Source organism: Euleptes europaea, chromosome 18 (assembly GCF_029931775.1).
Source record: "Euleptes europaea isolate rEulEur1 chromosome 18, rEulEur1.hap1, whole genome shotgun sequence".
NCBI lineage: Eukaryota > Metazoa > Chordata > Lepidosauria > Squamata > Sphaerodactylidae > Euleptes > Euleptes europaea.
Window position 1 is genome coordinate 8,129,856 of NC_079329.1, and position 16,252 is coordinate 8,146,107.

Sequence of the window (16,252 nt, forward strand, 5' to 3'; positions counted from 1 at the left end):
TTCCGTCTGGGTTGGTATTCTGGTCCCTTGCCTGGGGAAGTCCAGGCCTTCCCCTGAGGTTGCCTCCTGGCACTGGCTCTCAGGGGTTCACTGCCTCTGGATGTGGAGCTAATTCCCAGTGGGTGGCCGTGTTAGCCTGTCTGCAGTAGTAGAAAAGAGCAAGAGCCCAGTAGCACCCGAAAGACTAACACAAATATTTTCTGGCAGGGTAGGAGCTTTCGTGAGCCACAGATCACTTCTTCAGGTATCTGAATGTATCTAAATGTAGAAAAGGGCAAGAGTCCAGTAGCACCTTAAAGACTAACAAAAATATTTTCTGGCAGGGGATGAGCTTTCGTGAGCCACAGCTCACTTCTTCAGGTATCTGAATGTAGAAAAGGGCAAGAGTCCAGTAGCACCTTCAAGACTAACACAAATATTTTCTGGCAGGGTAGGAGCTTTCGTGAGCCGCGGCTCACGAAAACTCCTACCCTGCCAGAAAATATTTGTGTTAGTCTTGAAGGTGCTACTGGACTCTTGCTCTTTTCTACTTCTGGATGGGGAGGTTCCCTTTGATCGCCGTGGCTAGCAGCTACTAAGGCTAGGGTTGCCAGCTCTCCCCTGGGCATCCACTGGCAAGGGATGGGGTGGAGGTGGGGGTTAGGGTTGCCTGATCCAGCTTGGGAAATACTCGGAGATTTGGGGATGGAGCCTGGGGCGGACACAGACCTCACTGGGGTACAATGCCGTAGAGCCCCCCCCCCCCCGAGACATCCATTTTCTCCAGGGGAACTGATGTCTGGAGATGAGCTGTAATTCCGGGAGATCCCCAGGTCCCACCTACAGGCTAGCAACCCTAACTAAGGCAAACAAATGCTTGGACTGGTCGAAAGCAGATAATTTAGTATACTTGTTTGGTATTCAGTGGTCTTTGCATACATTATCTGGAATACTTGCAACAACGCCTTACGGTAAAGCAGGGTTATTATCCCTCTATTGCAAGGTGGAGGCAGAGACAGACACTGGCAGGCCTTGAACGATGAGGAAAGGTGGGATATAAACGTCTTAATTAATAACTAAGGCCGATATTAATTAATAACTACGTCTGCTTGTGGCAGACGCAAGATTCGAACCAGGGACTTACTGATTCATTGCTCTCTCCAGTCACTCCACTAGACTCTCCAGTAACTCCACCGGGCTATTGAGAAGGGACAGTTGGACCCTCGGTGCGGCCCCCTCAGAGATGGGACGGAAACGGAAGGCCTACGAAGCCCAAGACGAGGAACCCAGCCCTGCAGGGGCTGAGTTGGAGCTATGCTGGGAGCGGGAGACCTCCGACAGCGGGTGGCAGCGGTTCCTCGCGGAGCAGGGTGAGGCCCTAAGCCAGGCAGCCAGGTGAGTCGGAGTGCCTGTTGTCCCTCTGCATGAAGCCCGGGCACCTCGGGCAGAGCTCCGGGGTACAAGCTCTGCTTCTCCTGCAGGGCGGGAAAGCTTTCCGTGGACCTCGGCGAGGCCTCCGTCGACCTGCGTGGGATGGTGCTGTGGGATAAACAGACCGGGCAGGAAGTGCGCGTGGCAGCAGCGGTTCGGGAGCGGGACGCTTGTGAGTGACTCGTGGGGCACTCGTGAAGGGCTGGGTGGGGGTACTGAGCCCCCTGGGACTGCCCAGTTTCTGGTGTTCAGTCGCTGACTCTGTGATGAACACCCATGCTCCGAGCATTCCCAAACAGCATGTGTTCTGAGGAATTAATCAGATTAAATCTCGGCTGGCCAAAGTATCTACCAGTAGAGGAGCCTGCCCTGTGTATCTCTGTATGATTATCTGCTCTGGCCATCTCCTTCCAGTCAGCCTCTCCTGGGGTTAGGGGGTCATAGAATCATAGAGTTGGGAGGGACCACCAGGGTCATCTAGTCCAACCCCCTGCACAATGCAGGAAATTCACAACTACCTCCCCCCCACACACACCCAGTGGCCCCTACTCCATGCCCAGAAGATGGCTAAGATGCCCTCCCCCTCATGAACTGCCAAGGTCATAGAATCAGCATTGCTGACAGATGGCCATCTAGCCTCTGCTTAAAAGCCCCCAGGGAAGGAGAGCTCACCACCTCCCGAGGAAGCCTGTTCCACTGAGGAACCGCTCTGACTGTTAGAAAATTCCTCCTAATGTCTACCTGGCAGGACTGTCATCCACCACCCGCAGGCCAGAGTGGTACAGTCTCAGCTTACCACTCCTCTGGGCTCTACCACGTCATTCTGCTGCATGTGCGGGCCTGACCCAAGATAATCTTTTTTTTTTTGTGGAGGGTGGGGGAGGCTAGCAGTGCTGAATTCAGACATCAAGCGTTACCTTTGCTGTCCAAAATGTGTTTGTTCTAAAGGGACGATTCAGTGTTTCAGTTGCTGACTCTCCTCCCTTGTTCTGCGGGGACAGATTTTGTATGGCGGTGGCGAGGGGACCAAGAAGGCGATTGGCTGCCGTACCCGGCCGACACCTGCCTGGCCTTGCAGGCCGCGAAGAACGGCCACGGAGAGCCCACGGTGGAAGTGATGGTTGGCCGGACCTGCTACAAGCTGGACACTGCCCGCATGGTGCAGATCAACACCCGTACTGGATTTGAACGCGAGATGGAATGCTGTCGATCTGGTAGGGAAGGCAGGGTGGTGCAAAAGCTTAGGTTTTGTCCCTTTGTCGGGGCAGCTGGGTTCTTGCCAGCATGGTGTAATGGTTTAGAGCAGTGGTTTGGAGCGGTGGGCTCTGATCTGGAGAACCGCGTTTGATTCCCCACTCCTCCACATGAGCAGCGGAGGCTAATCTGGTGAACTGGATTTGTTTCAGTGAACTGGAGGGGCCGTGGCTCAGTGGTAGAGCATCTGCTTGGCATGCAGAAGGTCCCAGGTTCAATCCCTGGCTTCTCCAGTTAAAGGGTCTATACAAGTAGGTGATGGGAAAGACCTCTGCCTGAAACCCTGGAGAGCCGCTGCCGGTCTGAATAGACAATACTGACTTTGATGGACCAAGGGTCTGATTCAGTATAAGGCCGCTTCATGTGTTTCTCCACTCCTACGCATGAAGCCAGCAGGGTGACTTTGGGCCAGTCACACACTCTCAGCGCCACCTACCTCACAGGGTATTGGTTGTGGTTAGGCGAAGGGAAGGTGATTGTAAGCCGGTTTGATTCTTCCTTAAGTGGTAGAGAAAAGCAGCATATAAAAACCAACTCTTCTTCTTCTTGTGTGTGTGTTTTTAAATGATATATTTTATGGCTGTCCCTTTCCACTGTGGGCATTTGGACCACAAATAAATTAATTCTTGAATCAATAAATTCCCTCCCCAGTTTTGGGAGAGGACGTCTGGACGGACGGGTGGCTAGGAGGGAGACAATGCGAAGCAGATAAACAAGCAAAGAGTCCAACGATGTGGGCAGACACACCCAGAGAGCCTTAGGATGACTCACTGGAGAAATCTGAAACCAGCAGCCTCCAATCCAACAACCAGAAGAGAAACAAAACACAGCACGCCAGTAGACTGAGAAGTAGCGTGAGGAGGGGGAGGCCCTGGGGAGGGAAAGAGGCACAGTGAGAAGCCGGGATGGGGTCCCTGCAAGAGCCTGAGATTGCTCCCCTTTTAAAAAGGGTCCTAGCCCAGGCTAGCCTGATCTTGTCAGATCTCAGCAGCTAAGCAGGGTCAGCCCTGGTTAGTATTTGGATGGGGGACCACCAAGGAATATCAGGGTCGCTGTGCAGAGGAAGGCACTGGCAAAACCACCTCTGTTAGTCTCTTGCCATGAAAACCCCAAAAAAGGGGTCGCCATAAGTCGGCTGCGACTTGAAGGCACTTTGCACACACAGTGGGTGCTGTAGTTGCCTGCGTAGCTGCCTTCCCTTTTCCTCCAGTCAAGAGCCCCATTCCATTCTGCTTTTCTTTTCTTTTTTGGCAATCCAGACGCAGCAGAGCATAAGGAGGGAGGAGCTCAAGCCAGCAACAGCTTCTCTGATACCGGAGGTCCCACTGCAACAAAGAAGGCCCGGAACGGAGCGAATACAGCGACCTCTCAGGGAGAGGGGGATGCCAAGGGTAAGGGCCACAGAAATGGCCCTGGATGGGTCAGGTGGTGACCGGACTTTCTCACCCAGTGTGGTGTGGTGGTTAGGAGCGGTGGACTCTAATCTGGAGAACCGGGTTGGTTTCCCCGCTCCTCCACATGAAGCCTGCTGGGTGACCCTGGGCCAGTCACAGGCCTTTTATACAGGGACGCTTCCCCACAGTCACTCCCGCCAACTGCTTCGGGGCTTCCTTTTGATTACGCATGCCTTTTCTGCCCATCAGAGGTCGCCTCGCTCTCCCCACGCGTTTTACCTGCATTTTCCAAATTCTGAGTAAAACAACATGTGGGAAATGTGGGCAAAAACGCACAGGGAGAGCAAGATGACCTCTGACTGTCGGAAAAGGCATGCGTAATCAAAAGGAAGCCCTAAAGCAGTCGGCTGGGGTGACCGTGGGGAAACATCCTTGCATAGAAGGCCAAGGTTCTTTCGAGCTCTCTCAGCCCCACCTACCTAACAAGGTGTCTGTTGTGGGCAGAGGAAGCGAAGGCGATTATAAACCGGTTTGATTCTCCTTAAAAGGTAGAGAAAGTCGGCATATAAAAACCAACTCCTCCTCCACTACTACCACTACTACCACTAAGATTTTGTCAGCCCAGTCCCTGGTGTGCCGAATGATGACCTACAGGAAGAACTGAAACACAAAACCAGCCATCTCTTGAGGCAGATCTTCGAGGCCACATTAGGCCACTGTATTGTATTCTTAGCTTTAAAAATTAGAAACTTGCTTTAAAAAAAAACACTAACCAGAGTTCTGACTACTGACCCTCAGAGCAAAATCGTATATTTGTGAGCTGCTCTTTTAAGTCGTCTGCACAACCCTGTGGTGAACCTGTCTCCCTCTCCCCCAGGAGAGGCTGTGAAGACACTCGTCGTGAAGGGGAAAGCGCCCGTGGACCCAGAATGCACTGCAAAGCTTGGCACAGTAAGGCGCTGGCTACCGTGAACAGTAGCGCTCTGCCATTTTGGGACCTAAGGGGGCAGAGCAATAATTCAGTCTAACTCCGCATATGGCCCACTAGCAGCTGATAGCTAGGGACATTGCCAGATCAGGGGCAAGACAACCCATCTTTGGGACGTTTTACTTGAGGATAAGAAGTGGCCCAAAAGCCCAAACAGACCCCTTGTGAGGGGCAGCCTCGCTTGCCGGTTGCCATCCCAGAAGTCAAAGAGGTTAGGAGGAAGGAGCAGCAGTCACCATAATGGGACGTTATAGGGCAAATACAGCATTAGTTTGCCATCCAGCCCAGCTTTTTGAAAGCCAGTTGCTGACTAGGGATATGCCTGTGAGTTTTCCAGCGTGGTGTCGTGGTTAAGAGCGGTGGTTTGGAGCGGTGGACTCTAATCTGGAGAACCGGGTTTGATTCTCCACTCCTCCACATGAGCGGCTGAGGCTAATCTGGTGAACTGGGTTTGTTTCCCCTCTCCTGCACACGGAGCCAGCTGGGTGACCTTGGCCTAGTCACAGATCTCTCAGCCCCACCTTCCTCACAGGGTGTCTGTTGTGGGGAGGGGAAGGGAAGGTGATTGTCAGCCGGTTTGAGTCTCCCTTAAGTGGCAGAGAAAGTTGGCATATAAAAACCAGCCCCTCTTCTTCCTTGTGTAAATGCTTAAAACTTTGCCAATGAGCAATAAATGTTATATGAACCTTCTTCCCTGTGGCAGTTGCTACTCATTCTTGGTGTCATGCGATTACGTGACCACACCATCATAACATCCACTGGTTAGTTCGTGTACATTTTCAAGTTGCCTAAGTGAGGCGCCTAGCTTATAGTCACCAAAAGACCTATGCGCTTACACTGTTTTTCTTTCCTTTTTGTCTCCTTTTCCCACTTCCTACTTACGAAAGGCTCATGTTTATTGTGAGGGAGATGACATTTACGATGTGATGTTGAATCAGGTAAGTAGAATATGCCTATCTGTTTAAAAAAGTTAAACCGATGGGGGCCCTGGAGGGTTAAATTAGAGTAAACATCTTGGCAGCCTGTGTGGGAGAACAGCCTGCTAAAGGGGACTTTGGTGGCCTCCTCACTCACACAACTACCTCCCCCACACACACACCCAGTGACCCCCATACTCCATGCCCAGAAGATGTCTGTTCCCTGACATCTCCAGTTAAAGGATCAGGTAGTAGGTGATGTGAAAGACCTTTGGCTAAACCCTGGAGAGCCGCTGCTGGTCTGAATAGACAATACTGACCTTGATGGACCAAGGGTGTGATTCGGTATAAGGCAGCTTCATGTGTGACATTCATGTGCGAGACATTTGTATAGCAAGATGCAGATTAGGTGTTGGGGAATCATCCAGGAGACAAATACTTTTGAACAGGGAATACACATGAACACATGAAGCTGCTATATATTGAATTAGACTCTTGGTCCATCAAAGTCAGTACTGCCTACTCAGACCGGCAGCAGCTCTCCAGGGTCTCAGTCAGGGGTCTTTCACATCCCCTACCTGTGTAGTCCCATTAACTGGAGATGCCAGAGATTGAACCTGGGACCTTCTGCATGCAAAGCAGAGGCTCTACTGGGAATCCCGCTGGGGTGACTTCAAGGCTATCTGGGAAGAAGCCCCAAAGGATGTTTGTTCGTTCACATACTGAATCCTGCTTCCCATCTATTTTTGGGCCCTCCCAGACAAATCTTCAGTTTAACAACAACAAGTACTACCTCATCCAGTTGCTGGAGGATGATGGGGCGCGAAGCTACAGCGTCTGGACGCGCTGGGGGCGTGGTGAGTCCAGGGAACAGGCCGGGATGGTTGCCGAATAACAAGAATAAGCTTCTAAGGGGAGTGGGGGGAGATTTGGGAGTTCAAGTTCACTTCTCTGAATGTAAGGCAAGCTGGGGCCCTGTTTAGTCATGATGTCTGATTCCATCGCTGGACAGTGCTGTGACGGGAATGGGATGTTCATGGAGGATATTCAGTCGGTGGCAATTAGGCATGATAGCCGAGGATGAGATCTCCTGAGTTCAGGAGTAATCCACCTTGGGTTAACAAATGATTGAGACAGGCAACAAGTGACAGCCGATGGCTTTGTAGTCCACTTAGGAGTTTCACGGGAACATCTGGCTAATCACTATTAGGCTGGCAAAGTAGGTTTTTTTTAAATTATATTGATTTATTTTACATAATAAAAAATAGAAAAAGTAATAAAATAGAATAGATAAAGCGAATAATACAAATAAAACTGAGATTACTACTACGCATGAAGATACCTGGCAAAATCAAACCAAGGACATGATTAAAGAGAATAAAATAAGCATGCTTAATATCGAGATTATATCACTTTAAAAATCTCAATATTTCAAAAGAGTACAAAATTCAAAAACAGCCTAACTAATGGTCAAGTGTGCCAAATATAAAGCGATAAATGCAATATATAAACTAGTTTGACTATATCTGTAATTTCACATTTCAATTGTTCGCATAGCTTGTCAGTTTTAAGGCAAAGTAGTTTTTGTGGTGTTAGATGGTTCTTCCGGTTCAAACTATGGGGGTTACTGCACTTTGTATTCCCAGCGATGTATTAAGAGTTTGAAAATGTTGTAAAAAACATCGCTTTAAAAGGGTTTTTGGATACCACGGCTTATAAATGGTTGGAAGACATCTTCACAGCTAAAGGGGCCAAACAAAGTGCAAACAGTATTTTTTATAACGTTTTCAAACTCTTAATACATCGGTGGAAATACAAGTGCAGTAACCCCCTAGGTTGGGGCTTTGGGGTCTGTAAACAGTATTCCCAGGAGCCAGGACTCCTGGTTTTTTTCTTCCCATCCTCTCCTACTGTGGGTGTGTACTTCCCCTCATTCTGTTTCTTTGAATAAAGCTTCCCCTCATTCTGTTTCTTTTTCCTCTTCAGTGGGTAAACAAGGTCAGCACTCCCTTGTGAGTTGCGCTGGAGACTTGACTAAAGCCAAAGCCATTTTCGCCAAGAAGTAAGTAGAGTTGAAACTCAAATAAGTCCCCATTCAATCCAGTGTCCCCCATCTCTGAAGTGATCTTGGCTTTTCCTTCTATTTTTTCTAGATTCTTAGATAAAACCAAGAATGAGTGGGCCAAGCGAGGTAACTTTCAGAAGGTTCCAGGCAAATATGACCTTCTCCACATGGACTACAAAGCCAGTGATGCAGTGAGAATTTGAGAAAATGTTGGGGAGAAGGAACGACGGGGGAGGTTGCTCTACCAGCTCATAATCTCTTGCTTTACATTCCTTGCAGGATAAAGAGGAAGAGTCTTCACAGAAATCAATCTCATGCCCCAAGCCGGTGTCGCAACTGGATCCGCGGGTGCAGGCCTTGGTTGAACTGATCTGCAGCATCCGCACCATGGAAGAGATGGTTGTGGAGATGAAGTATGACACCAAGAAGGCCCCTCTAGGTGAGTGACCCTAGCCAGTGTGGTGTAGTGGTTTGGAGCAGTGGACTCTGATCTGGAGAACCGGGTTCGATTCCCCACCCCTCCACATGAGCGGCGGACGCTAATCTGGTGGACTGGGTCGGTTTCCCCACTCCTCTACACGAAGCCGGCTGGGTGACTTTGGGCTAGTCACACTCTCTCAGCCTCACCTACCTCACAGGGTATCTGTTGTGGGGAGGGGAAGGGAATGTGATTGCAAGCCAGTTTGATTCTGTGTTAAGTAGTAGAGAAAGTCGGCATATAAAAGCCAACTCTTCAGTTACTCTGAAGAGGTATGGTGGGGAATTACCTTTTAAAGACTGTTTTGGAGATGGATTTGTGAATATTGATTTTAATTCCTCACTTGTGGCTGAATATCTTGAAATGTGTTCCACCTTTTTAGGAAACCTTTAGAGAAAATAAGTGCTCATAGCATCAACTCCAGTGTTTGCTGGAATGGGCTGTATGTGGGAGAATAAGGAAGTTAGCATCTTATGTTCTAGAACTTCATTAAGTTAAGGGTCTTTGTCTCTACACTGGATGGAGGCCTTGGGATTCTGGGATATAACTAGCTAAAGTTGCCTTCTGGGATTTGGGGGAGGTGCTGTGGCACAGTGGTAGAGCATCTGCTTGGCATGCAAAAGTTCCCAGGTTCAATCCCTGGCATCTCCAGTTAAAGGGACTAGGCAGGTAGGTGATGTGAATAGACCTCTGCCTGAGACCCTGGAGAGCCGCTGCTGGCCTGAGTAGGCAATACTGACTTTGATGGACCGAGGGTCTGATTCAGTAGAAGGCAACTTCATGTGTTTGATCATAGCTTCTCATTTCAGACTCTCTGGACAGGACTGTAGGTCTGAGTATATGTTTAAAGCATCATTTCATGCTCACTTTAGTGAAAGGAAGATCCCAGACATTCCACACACATAATGTTCACTGATAGCCCTGCCTAGCTCGATCTTACTAGAGCTTGGAAGCTAAGCAGGATTGGTTATGGTTTCTACTTGGATGGGAGACCACCAACGAAGACGGGAGGTGCCATGCAGAAGAAGGCAATGGCAAGCCAACTCTGCTCATCTCTTGCCTGGAAAATCCCGTGGTCCTGGGGTCGTCATGAGTCGGTCAAAACTTGATGTCACACAGTTAGTAATAGAGTTCGCTGATGGGTTCGTGTGAGACCAAAACTTGGTGCCATCTCCAACCTCCTTCCTGCCTTCCATTGCTTCTCCCCCCCAACAGGAAAACTGACGGCCGAACAGATCCGGGCCGGTTATCAGTCGTTGCAAAAGGTGGAGGCGTGTCTGAAGCGGAAGCAGACTGGCCGGGCCCTGGTGGAGGCCTGCAACGAATTCTACACTCGGATTCCACACGATTTTGGGTCGGTGCCTCCGCCGTCGGCAGTGGAGGCCCTCCGCTGTCTTCGGGGTGGGATTGAATCGCTTGACCTGAGGCTGGATAATCCTTCCGGCATCTGTTGTGCCTCCCCTCGCAGACTCCTCACCCCATATCATCCACACTTCGATTCACTTTGAGGGCAATAACAAGGCGCATCGTTCCCATCCCTGCTCATCTCAAATTGGTGTCACTTAGGATGGAACCAGACATGGAGTGATTCCTTGAGTCCTTTCCAGGTGGTTTGTTTATCAAAGGCAGTCACTAGACAAGCTGAAGAGTGGCTTTTTAACCCTTTGCCCTCCTGCAATTTCCCTCCTTGAAAGTTGCCACCCTTGCTTCACACTCCCCCAAGTGGAGCCGAAACCAGATTTTTGGAATGGAGATCTCCAGTGGGAAAATGTTCCAAGTGGCAAGGAATGGCAGCGTGGTGTAGTTGTTCAGAGCAGTGGACTCTAATCTGGTGAACCGGGTTGGATTCCCCACTCTTCCACATGAAGCCTGCTGGGTGGCCCTGGGCTAGTCGCAGCTCTCTTAGAGCTCTCTCAGCCTCACCTACCTCACAGGGTGCCGGTTATGAGGGGGTGGGAAGGGAAGGTGATCGTAAGCCACTTTGAGACTCCTTGCAGGAGAGAAAAACAGGGTATAAAAACCAACTCTTCTTCAATGTCTTCCCAAGCTGGCCTTTTCTGTTTAAACCACAGGCCCAGTGGCCACACTTCACCCCCCCCCCCAAAAAAAACCCTTAAGTCCTAAAAATAATCACAAAACTACATCGAAACCTATGAGTGAAAGAGAAAGGGAAGTGGGGTATGCATGTTCTCAGTCCTGTCTTTCCTCGTAAGAGTCTGCCTTTTCTGTTCTTTCACAGACTGAAGACTCCCCCATTGATCAAGTCAGAAAAGGAGTTACAAGAGAAAGCGCAGCTATTGGAAGTAAGAACACCTGCGTGGGGCAGGGCGGCTAAGGATGGAAAGCTAGTCCAGGGTGGTGTTTGGGGACTCACCACCACCCAGGGAGGGCCAAGATCAGGTTAGCAAACAGCTTTTCTGCCTGGGGGTGGTGGTCGACAAATCCTCTCTTGCAGGCAGACCCCTCCATCCCCTAGAGCTGTTCTTGGGGCACTCTACTCATAGAAGTGGCAGGCAGAGCCTATTTTTGTGAACTTAAAACTACACAGGAAGGAGCCCCATGGCGCAGAATGGTAAGCTGCAGTACTGCAGTCCAAAGCTCTGCTCACGACCTGAGTTCGATCCCAACGGAAGTCGGTTTCAGGTAGCCGGCTCAAGGTTGATTCAGCCTTCCATCCTTCTGAGGTCGGTGAAATGGGTACCCAGCTTGCTAGGGGTAAAGGGAAGATAGCTGGGGAAGGCACTGGCAAACCACCGGGTCATTCCTGACCCATGGGATGACGTCACATCCCGACGTTTACTAGGCAGACTTTTGTTTTACGGGATGATTTGCCAGTGCCTTCCCCAATCATCTTCCCTTTACCCCCAGCAAGCTGGGTACTCATTTTACCGACCTCGGAAGGATGGAAGGCTGAGTCAACCTTGAGCCGGCTACCTGGAACCAACTTCCATCGGGATCGAACTCAGGGCGTGAGCAGAGCTTTTGGCTGCAGTACTGCAGCTTAAAGTTCTGTGCCACGGGGCTCCTTGTTGGGGTTATAGAGCTTATTAAAAATATTATTTCCATTGTACCAAATGGGTCTTCCCAGACTGAGGGGGAAATCTGCCCCTCTGGATGATCCGTTTGGGGTTACTGGCAGCAGATGCCGGTTTGTCATGCATTTGGTTTTGCCCCCAAGGCCCTCGGCGAGATCCGTATCGCCATCAAGCTGGTGCGGTCAGAGCAACTGGATCTTGAACACCCCCTGGACCGGAACTACCGCGGTCTGAGCTGCCAACTCCAGCCCTTAGAGCGGGACAACCCAGACTTCCAGGTGGGTTGTTGGGTGGGAAGGCACCTTGCTTGGAAAGACCTTTTGGAGAGCGGGTTCCCCCTTCATGCTTGCGATTTTCCCTGCTTTTTGTCTTTCTCCAGGTATTAGAGCGCTACCTGCTTTCCACCCACGCCCCGACCCACAAGGATTACACAATGACCCTCCTGGAGGCTTTCGTGCTGAACAAGGAAGGTTTTGCCTTCCGCTCTGACCTGCCCAACAGGTGAGTGGGACGGGGCTGTGGCTCAGTGGTAGAGCATGTGCCGGGCAGGCAGAAAGTCCCAGGTCCAATCCCCGGCATCTCTAGTTAAAAGGATCAAGTCATGGGTGACCTGAAAAGATACCTCCACCGGAAACCCTGGAGAGCCGCTGCCAGTACTGACCTTGATGGACCAAGGGTCTGATTCAGTATAAGGTAGCTTCATGTGTGAATGGGAAGGAGGGAGGGAGGAACAGAGGATAGCAGAGGACAGGACTTGCAATATTGGGTTTAAATTGAGAGCGGAAAGGTACTGGCTGGATATGAGGCAAAAAAAATTTCCAGTAAGAGTAGTTCAACAGTGGAATGGGCTACCTAGGGAGGTAGTGAGCTCCCCCTCACTGGCAGTCTATAAGCAGAGGCTGGACAAGCACTTGTCAGGGATGCTCTAGGCCGATCCTGCATTGAGCAGGGGGTTGGACTAGGTGGCCCTCATGTCCCCTTCGAACTCTATGATTCTATGAACAGACCTGTCCTCATACGTTTCACCTCCAGTACTTCCTTTCCTTCTTCAGGATGTTGCTGTGGCACGGATCCCGCCTGGGGAACTGGGCCGGGATTTTGAGCCAGGGGTTACGCGTGGCGCCGCCGGAAGCTCCCGTCACGGGCTACATGGTGAGCCTTCTGCTTTCCCCCTCCCCTTAGCTCCGCTCACGCCGTGGCTGTCTAGGTCTACATGTCCGTTCTTCTCTGTTTTCCAAGTTTGGGAAAGGGATCTATTTTGCTGACACGTCCTCCAAGAGTGCCAACTACTGCTTCGCCACCCGCGAGAGGGACGTCGGCCTGCTCCTGCTTTCGGAGGTGAGACCTGCCACCCCTTCGCGAGCTCTTTTGGGAACAGGCACACACCCACCTAGCTGTTGTCTTCCTGCCTGCACAATCTGCCAGTGTCCGTCTCCCTCTGGCGGGGTGTGGTGGTTAAGAGCGGTGGTGCGGAGCGGTGGACTCTCATCTGGAGAACCGGGTTTGATTCCCCACTCCTCCGTATGAGCAGCGGAGGCTAATCTGGTGAACTGGATTGGTTTCCCCCACTCCTGCACATGAAGCCGGCTGGGCGACCTTGGGCTAGTCACAGCTCTCTTAGAGCTCTCTCAGACCCACCTACCTCACACAGTGTGTGTTGTGGGGAGGGGAAGGGAAGGCGATTGTCAGCCGGTTTGAGTCTCCCTTAAGTGGTAGAGAAAGTCGGCATATAAAAACCAACTCTTCTTCCTGTTGCCTCGTGAGCTGGATTACAATAACGGCTTGTGCACATTTTGCACGTTCAGCCAAAGTGCTTCGAACGCCACATGCTTGTGTTTGTGAAACCGACACCTTCCTTGTGTCCTCGCAGGTGGCTCTGGGCGAGTGCAACGAGCTGCTGGAGGCAGACCCCGAAGCGATGAACTTGCCGCCCCACAAACACAGCACCAAAGGGCTTGGCAAGCTGGCCCCCGCCAACAGCACCACTCTGTGAGTTTGCTGCAGGGGGGCATACAGGGAACTCCCGTGACTGAACTCTCAAAGTTTTAAAACGCATCGGTTTCTAGTCCTCAGGAATTCAGAGACAACATAAATAACGCTTCGATCACAGAGGCCGAAGTAGGGATTAAGATTTCCAATGTGACGTCACTGCCTTGAGTTTTTTTTGTTTTATTTGCTCATGAAAAGGAACACAGTTCTGTAAAAGAACACCCATGCCAGCGTAGTGTAGTGGTTAAGAGCAGCGTTTTAGACTACTGAATGTTTTTTATGCCTGCAGCAGGTAATTCTTACACCGTTCTCTTCAATTATTTCATTGTATTGTTTTTACCGCCCTGACCTGGATGGCCCAGGTTAGCCTGATCTCATCAGATCTCAGAAGCTAAGCAGGGCCAGCCCTGGTTAGTATTTGGATGGGAGACCACCAAGGAATACCAGGGCTGCTGTACAGAGGAAGGCACTGGCAAACTACCTCTGTTAGCCTCTGGCCATGAAAACTCCAAAAAGGGGTCGCCATAATTCGGCTGCGATTTGACGGCACTTTACACATACACACACGGTTTTTACTCTGGGAGCTGCATCGAGCATTGTGTGATGCGTGTTTCCCCCCCCCCCCTTTGTTCACGGGCAGGCACGGGGCTGCCGTCCCTCTGGGCCCAGTCGGGGAAACGGGTGTGGTAAACCCCCACGGCTACACCCTGAACTACAACGAATTCATCGTCTACGACCCGCGGCAGGTGCGGATGAGGTATCTCCTCAAGGTGCGCTTCAATTTCACTCAGCTGTGGTGAGAGCTGACGCGATTGCCAGGAGGAGGGCAGATTCCCCCCCACACACACACACACCTTTTTGTGTGCTTTTGACTGGAGGGAGGCTGTCAAAGGACCCCACCCTCTTGCTGCTGATTGACATATGCCAAGAGCCTACCTAACATCCTCTTGGGGGTGGGGAGGAGACACAATAAGAAGTTCTTGCTGATCAGTAAACTGTGAATAGTTCCTGTGTCGGGCAATGTTATGTTACTCTTTTTCGTTAAAATAAAAAGTGTTGGTACTGATACGGTTGCACTGATTTCCACCAATTCCCCACTCAAGACTTAGAATTACAGAGTTGGAAGGTACCACCAGGGTCATCTAGTCCAACCCCCTGCACAATGCAGGAAATTCCAGACTACCCCCCCCCCCACACACACACACCCAGAAGATGGCCAAGATGCCCTCCCTCTCATAATCTGCCTAAGGTCATAGAATCATCATTGCTGACAGATGGCCATCTAGCCTCTGCTTAAAAATCTCCAGGGAAGGAGAGCCCACCACCTCCTGAGGAACTGCTCTAACTGTTAGAAAGTTCTTCCTCATGTCTAGACAGAAACTCTTTTGATTTAATTTCAACCCATTGGTTCTGGTCCGACCTTCTGGAGCAACAGAAAACAACTTGGCACCCTCCTCTATATGACAGCCCTTCAACTACTTGAAGATGGTTATCATATCACCTCTCAGTCTCCTCTTCAGACTTGGGAGAGCCCCCCCCCCCACAAAAAAAGTGCTGGTAATACTAGGGAACGCCACTGCCCAAAAACCTTGATTCCATTGGGTGTGTGTGCAAAATGTGAGGTTTAGTTAGTAGTGACAGACACTTGGTCTTGAATTTTGTGCCCATCAATTGCTGTGTTTAATTTCCATTTTGAATACAGACTGCTAGATAACACTGTTTGCATCGTCAGTCACTATCAAATCGGCTGCCCACAGTGCCCTTCTACTGCCCACAACATCTAAAAACAGGGCAGGCACTACACAAGAGAACAGAGGTACAAATCTGACATCAAAACCCGTAACATTCAGAGACCACTGCTGCCGTTCAATATGTTAACATTGATCGTCATCTTAGTTTTCTTGAGTTGTAAGGCCACAAAACACACACACCCCAAGTCAAGATGCAATTCACGCATGTATTCTACACTGGCCCGCCAAACTTGGAAGCACTGATCGGCTGGCTCTGGGATGCAGCAGGGGGTCAGCCAGGATTGCAGCTTGCGTGAGGAAGAAGTGGCTGGAGCCCCTTTTCAAGCACCGAGGCTGCTCCACTCCAGGAAGTAGATGTTGCCCAGGGTGTCGCCCGCCATGAGGAGAGGCAAAGGGTCTGCCTGGGGGCCAGGTTCGAGGCAGGAGACGGGGGCGCGGCATCGGAACTGACCCAGCTGCAGCCCGGACAGAAAAATAAATTTGAGTTGTTGTCAATAAGGACAAAGCGAGAGTCGAATGTGGATGAATAATAAAACCTGGATCTGAACAGGACTTAAGCATTAGCTGCAGGTGGTGGAACTCTACCTAGTGAGATCAGGGCCCTGCGGGACCTTATTTATTTTATTTTATTGCATTTCTACTCCACTCTCCCCAACCTGAAGGTCGGGCTCAGAGCGGCTTACACAATCTAAAATGTAATAAAAACAATAACACATTTAAAAATACAATTTAAAATAGCCCAATAATGCCCCTCAATGACGCTAAAACCCCCAAAATAGCAATCTTCAGGCAGCAGATGAATCTAACCACCCCCCAAGGTGGTATAGCAGGGGTGGTGCTCAGGAAGGGGCGGGGGGGAGGACTAGGGAGGCCAGTATTATAACTAGAACCATTATGTGGTTCCACAGGGCCTCTAAGACAGATCTGCAGGGCCTATGGTTGAGGACAGCAACCGTTTCCATCGTAGCCAG

The 16,252-nt window shown here is 50.5% G+C and overlaps 2 protein-coding genes across 3 annotated transcripts in view; one reads left to right on the forward strand and one right to left on the reverse strand.

The window, feature by feature from the left end:
- The first annotated feature begins 1,219 nt into the window (after positions 1-1,219).
- Positions 1,220-14,332, forward strand: PARP2 (poly(ADP-ribose) polymerase 2). 2 transcript variants are annotated; one of them, XM_056863643.1, is made up of 18 exons: positions 1,220-1,374; positions 1,461-1,582; positions 2,412-2,624; positions 3,924-4,055; positions 4,936-5,009; positions 5,934-5,984; positions 6,724-6,820; positions 7,950-8,025; positions 8,117-8,219; positions 8,308-8,467; positions 9,722-9,860; positions 10,746-10,809; positions 11,685-11,819; positions 11,921-12,042; positions 12,594-12,693; positions 12,781-12,879; positions 13,412-13,530; positions 14,171-14,332. In XM_056863643.1, the coding sequence occupies exons 1-18, from the start codon at positions 1,223-1,225 to the stop codon at positions 14,328-14,330; spliced, it is 2,118 nt and encodes a 705-aa protein (XP_056719621.1). In that variant the 5' UTR covers positions 1,220-1,222; the 3' UTR covers positions 14,331-14,332. The 2 variants fall into 2 exon arrangements, with proteins under 2 accessions (XP_056719621.1, XP_056719620.1); XM_056863642.1 differs by having other exon boundaries at positions 1,223-1,374; positions 4,939-5,009.
- A 1,269-nt stretch (positions 14,333-15,601) lies between these two features.
- Positions 15,602-16,252, reverse strand: part of TEP1 (telomerase associated protein 1) — a 69,821-nt gene continuing 69,170 nt past the window's right edge. The window contains 1 exon segment of the mRNA XM_056864189.1: positions 15,602-15,736. Coding sequence (XP_056720167.1) covers positions 15,602-15,736 — 135 coding nt within the window.

Bases quoted from the DNA above. Each gene is read 5' to 3' on its own strand.
- PARP2 (XM_056863643.1), top strand. From the start codon at position 1,223: ATGGGACGGAAACGGAAGGCCTACGAAGCCCAAGACGAGGAACCCAGC. The intron at 1,375-1,460 runs GTGAGTCGGAGT...CTTCTCCTGCAG, and splicing joins GCCCTAAGCCAGGCAGCCAG to GGCGGGAAAGCTTTCCGTGG. The intron at 8,220-8,307 runs GTGAGAATTTGA...CATTCCTTGCAG, and splicing joins ACTACAAAGCCAGTGATGCA to GATAAAGAGGAAGAGTCTTC.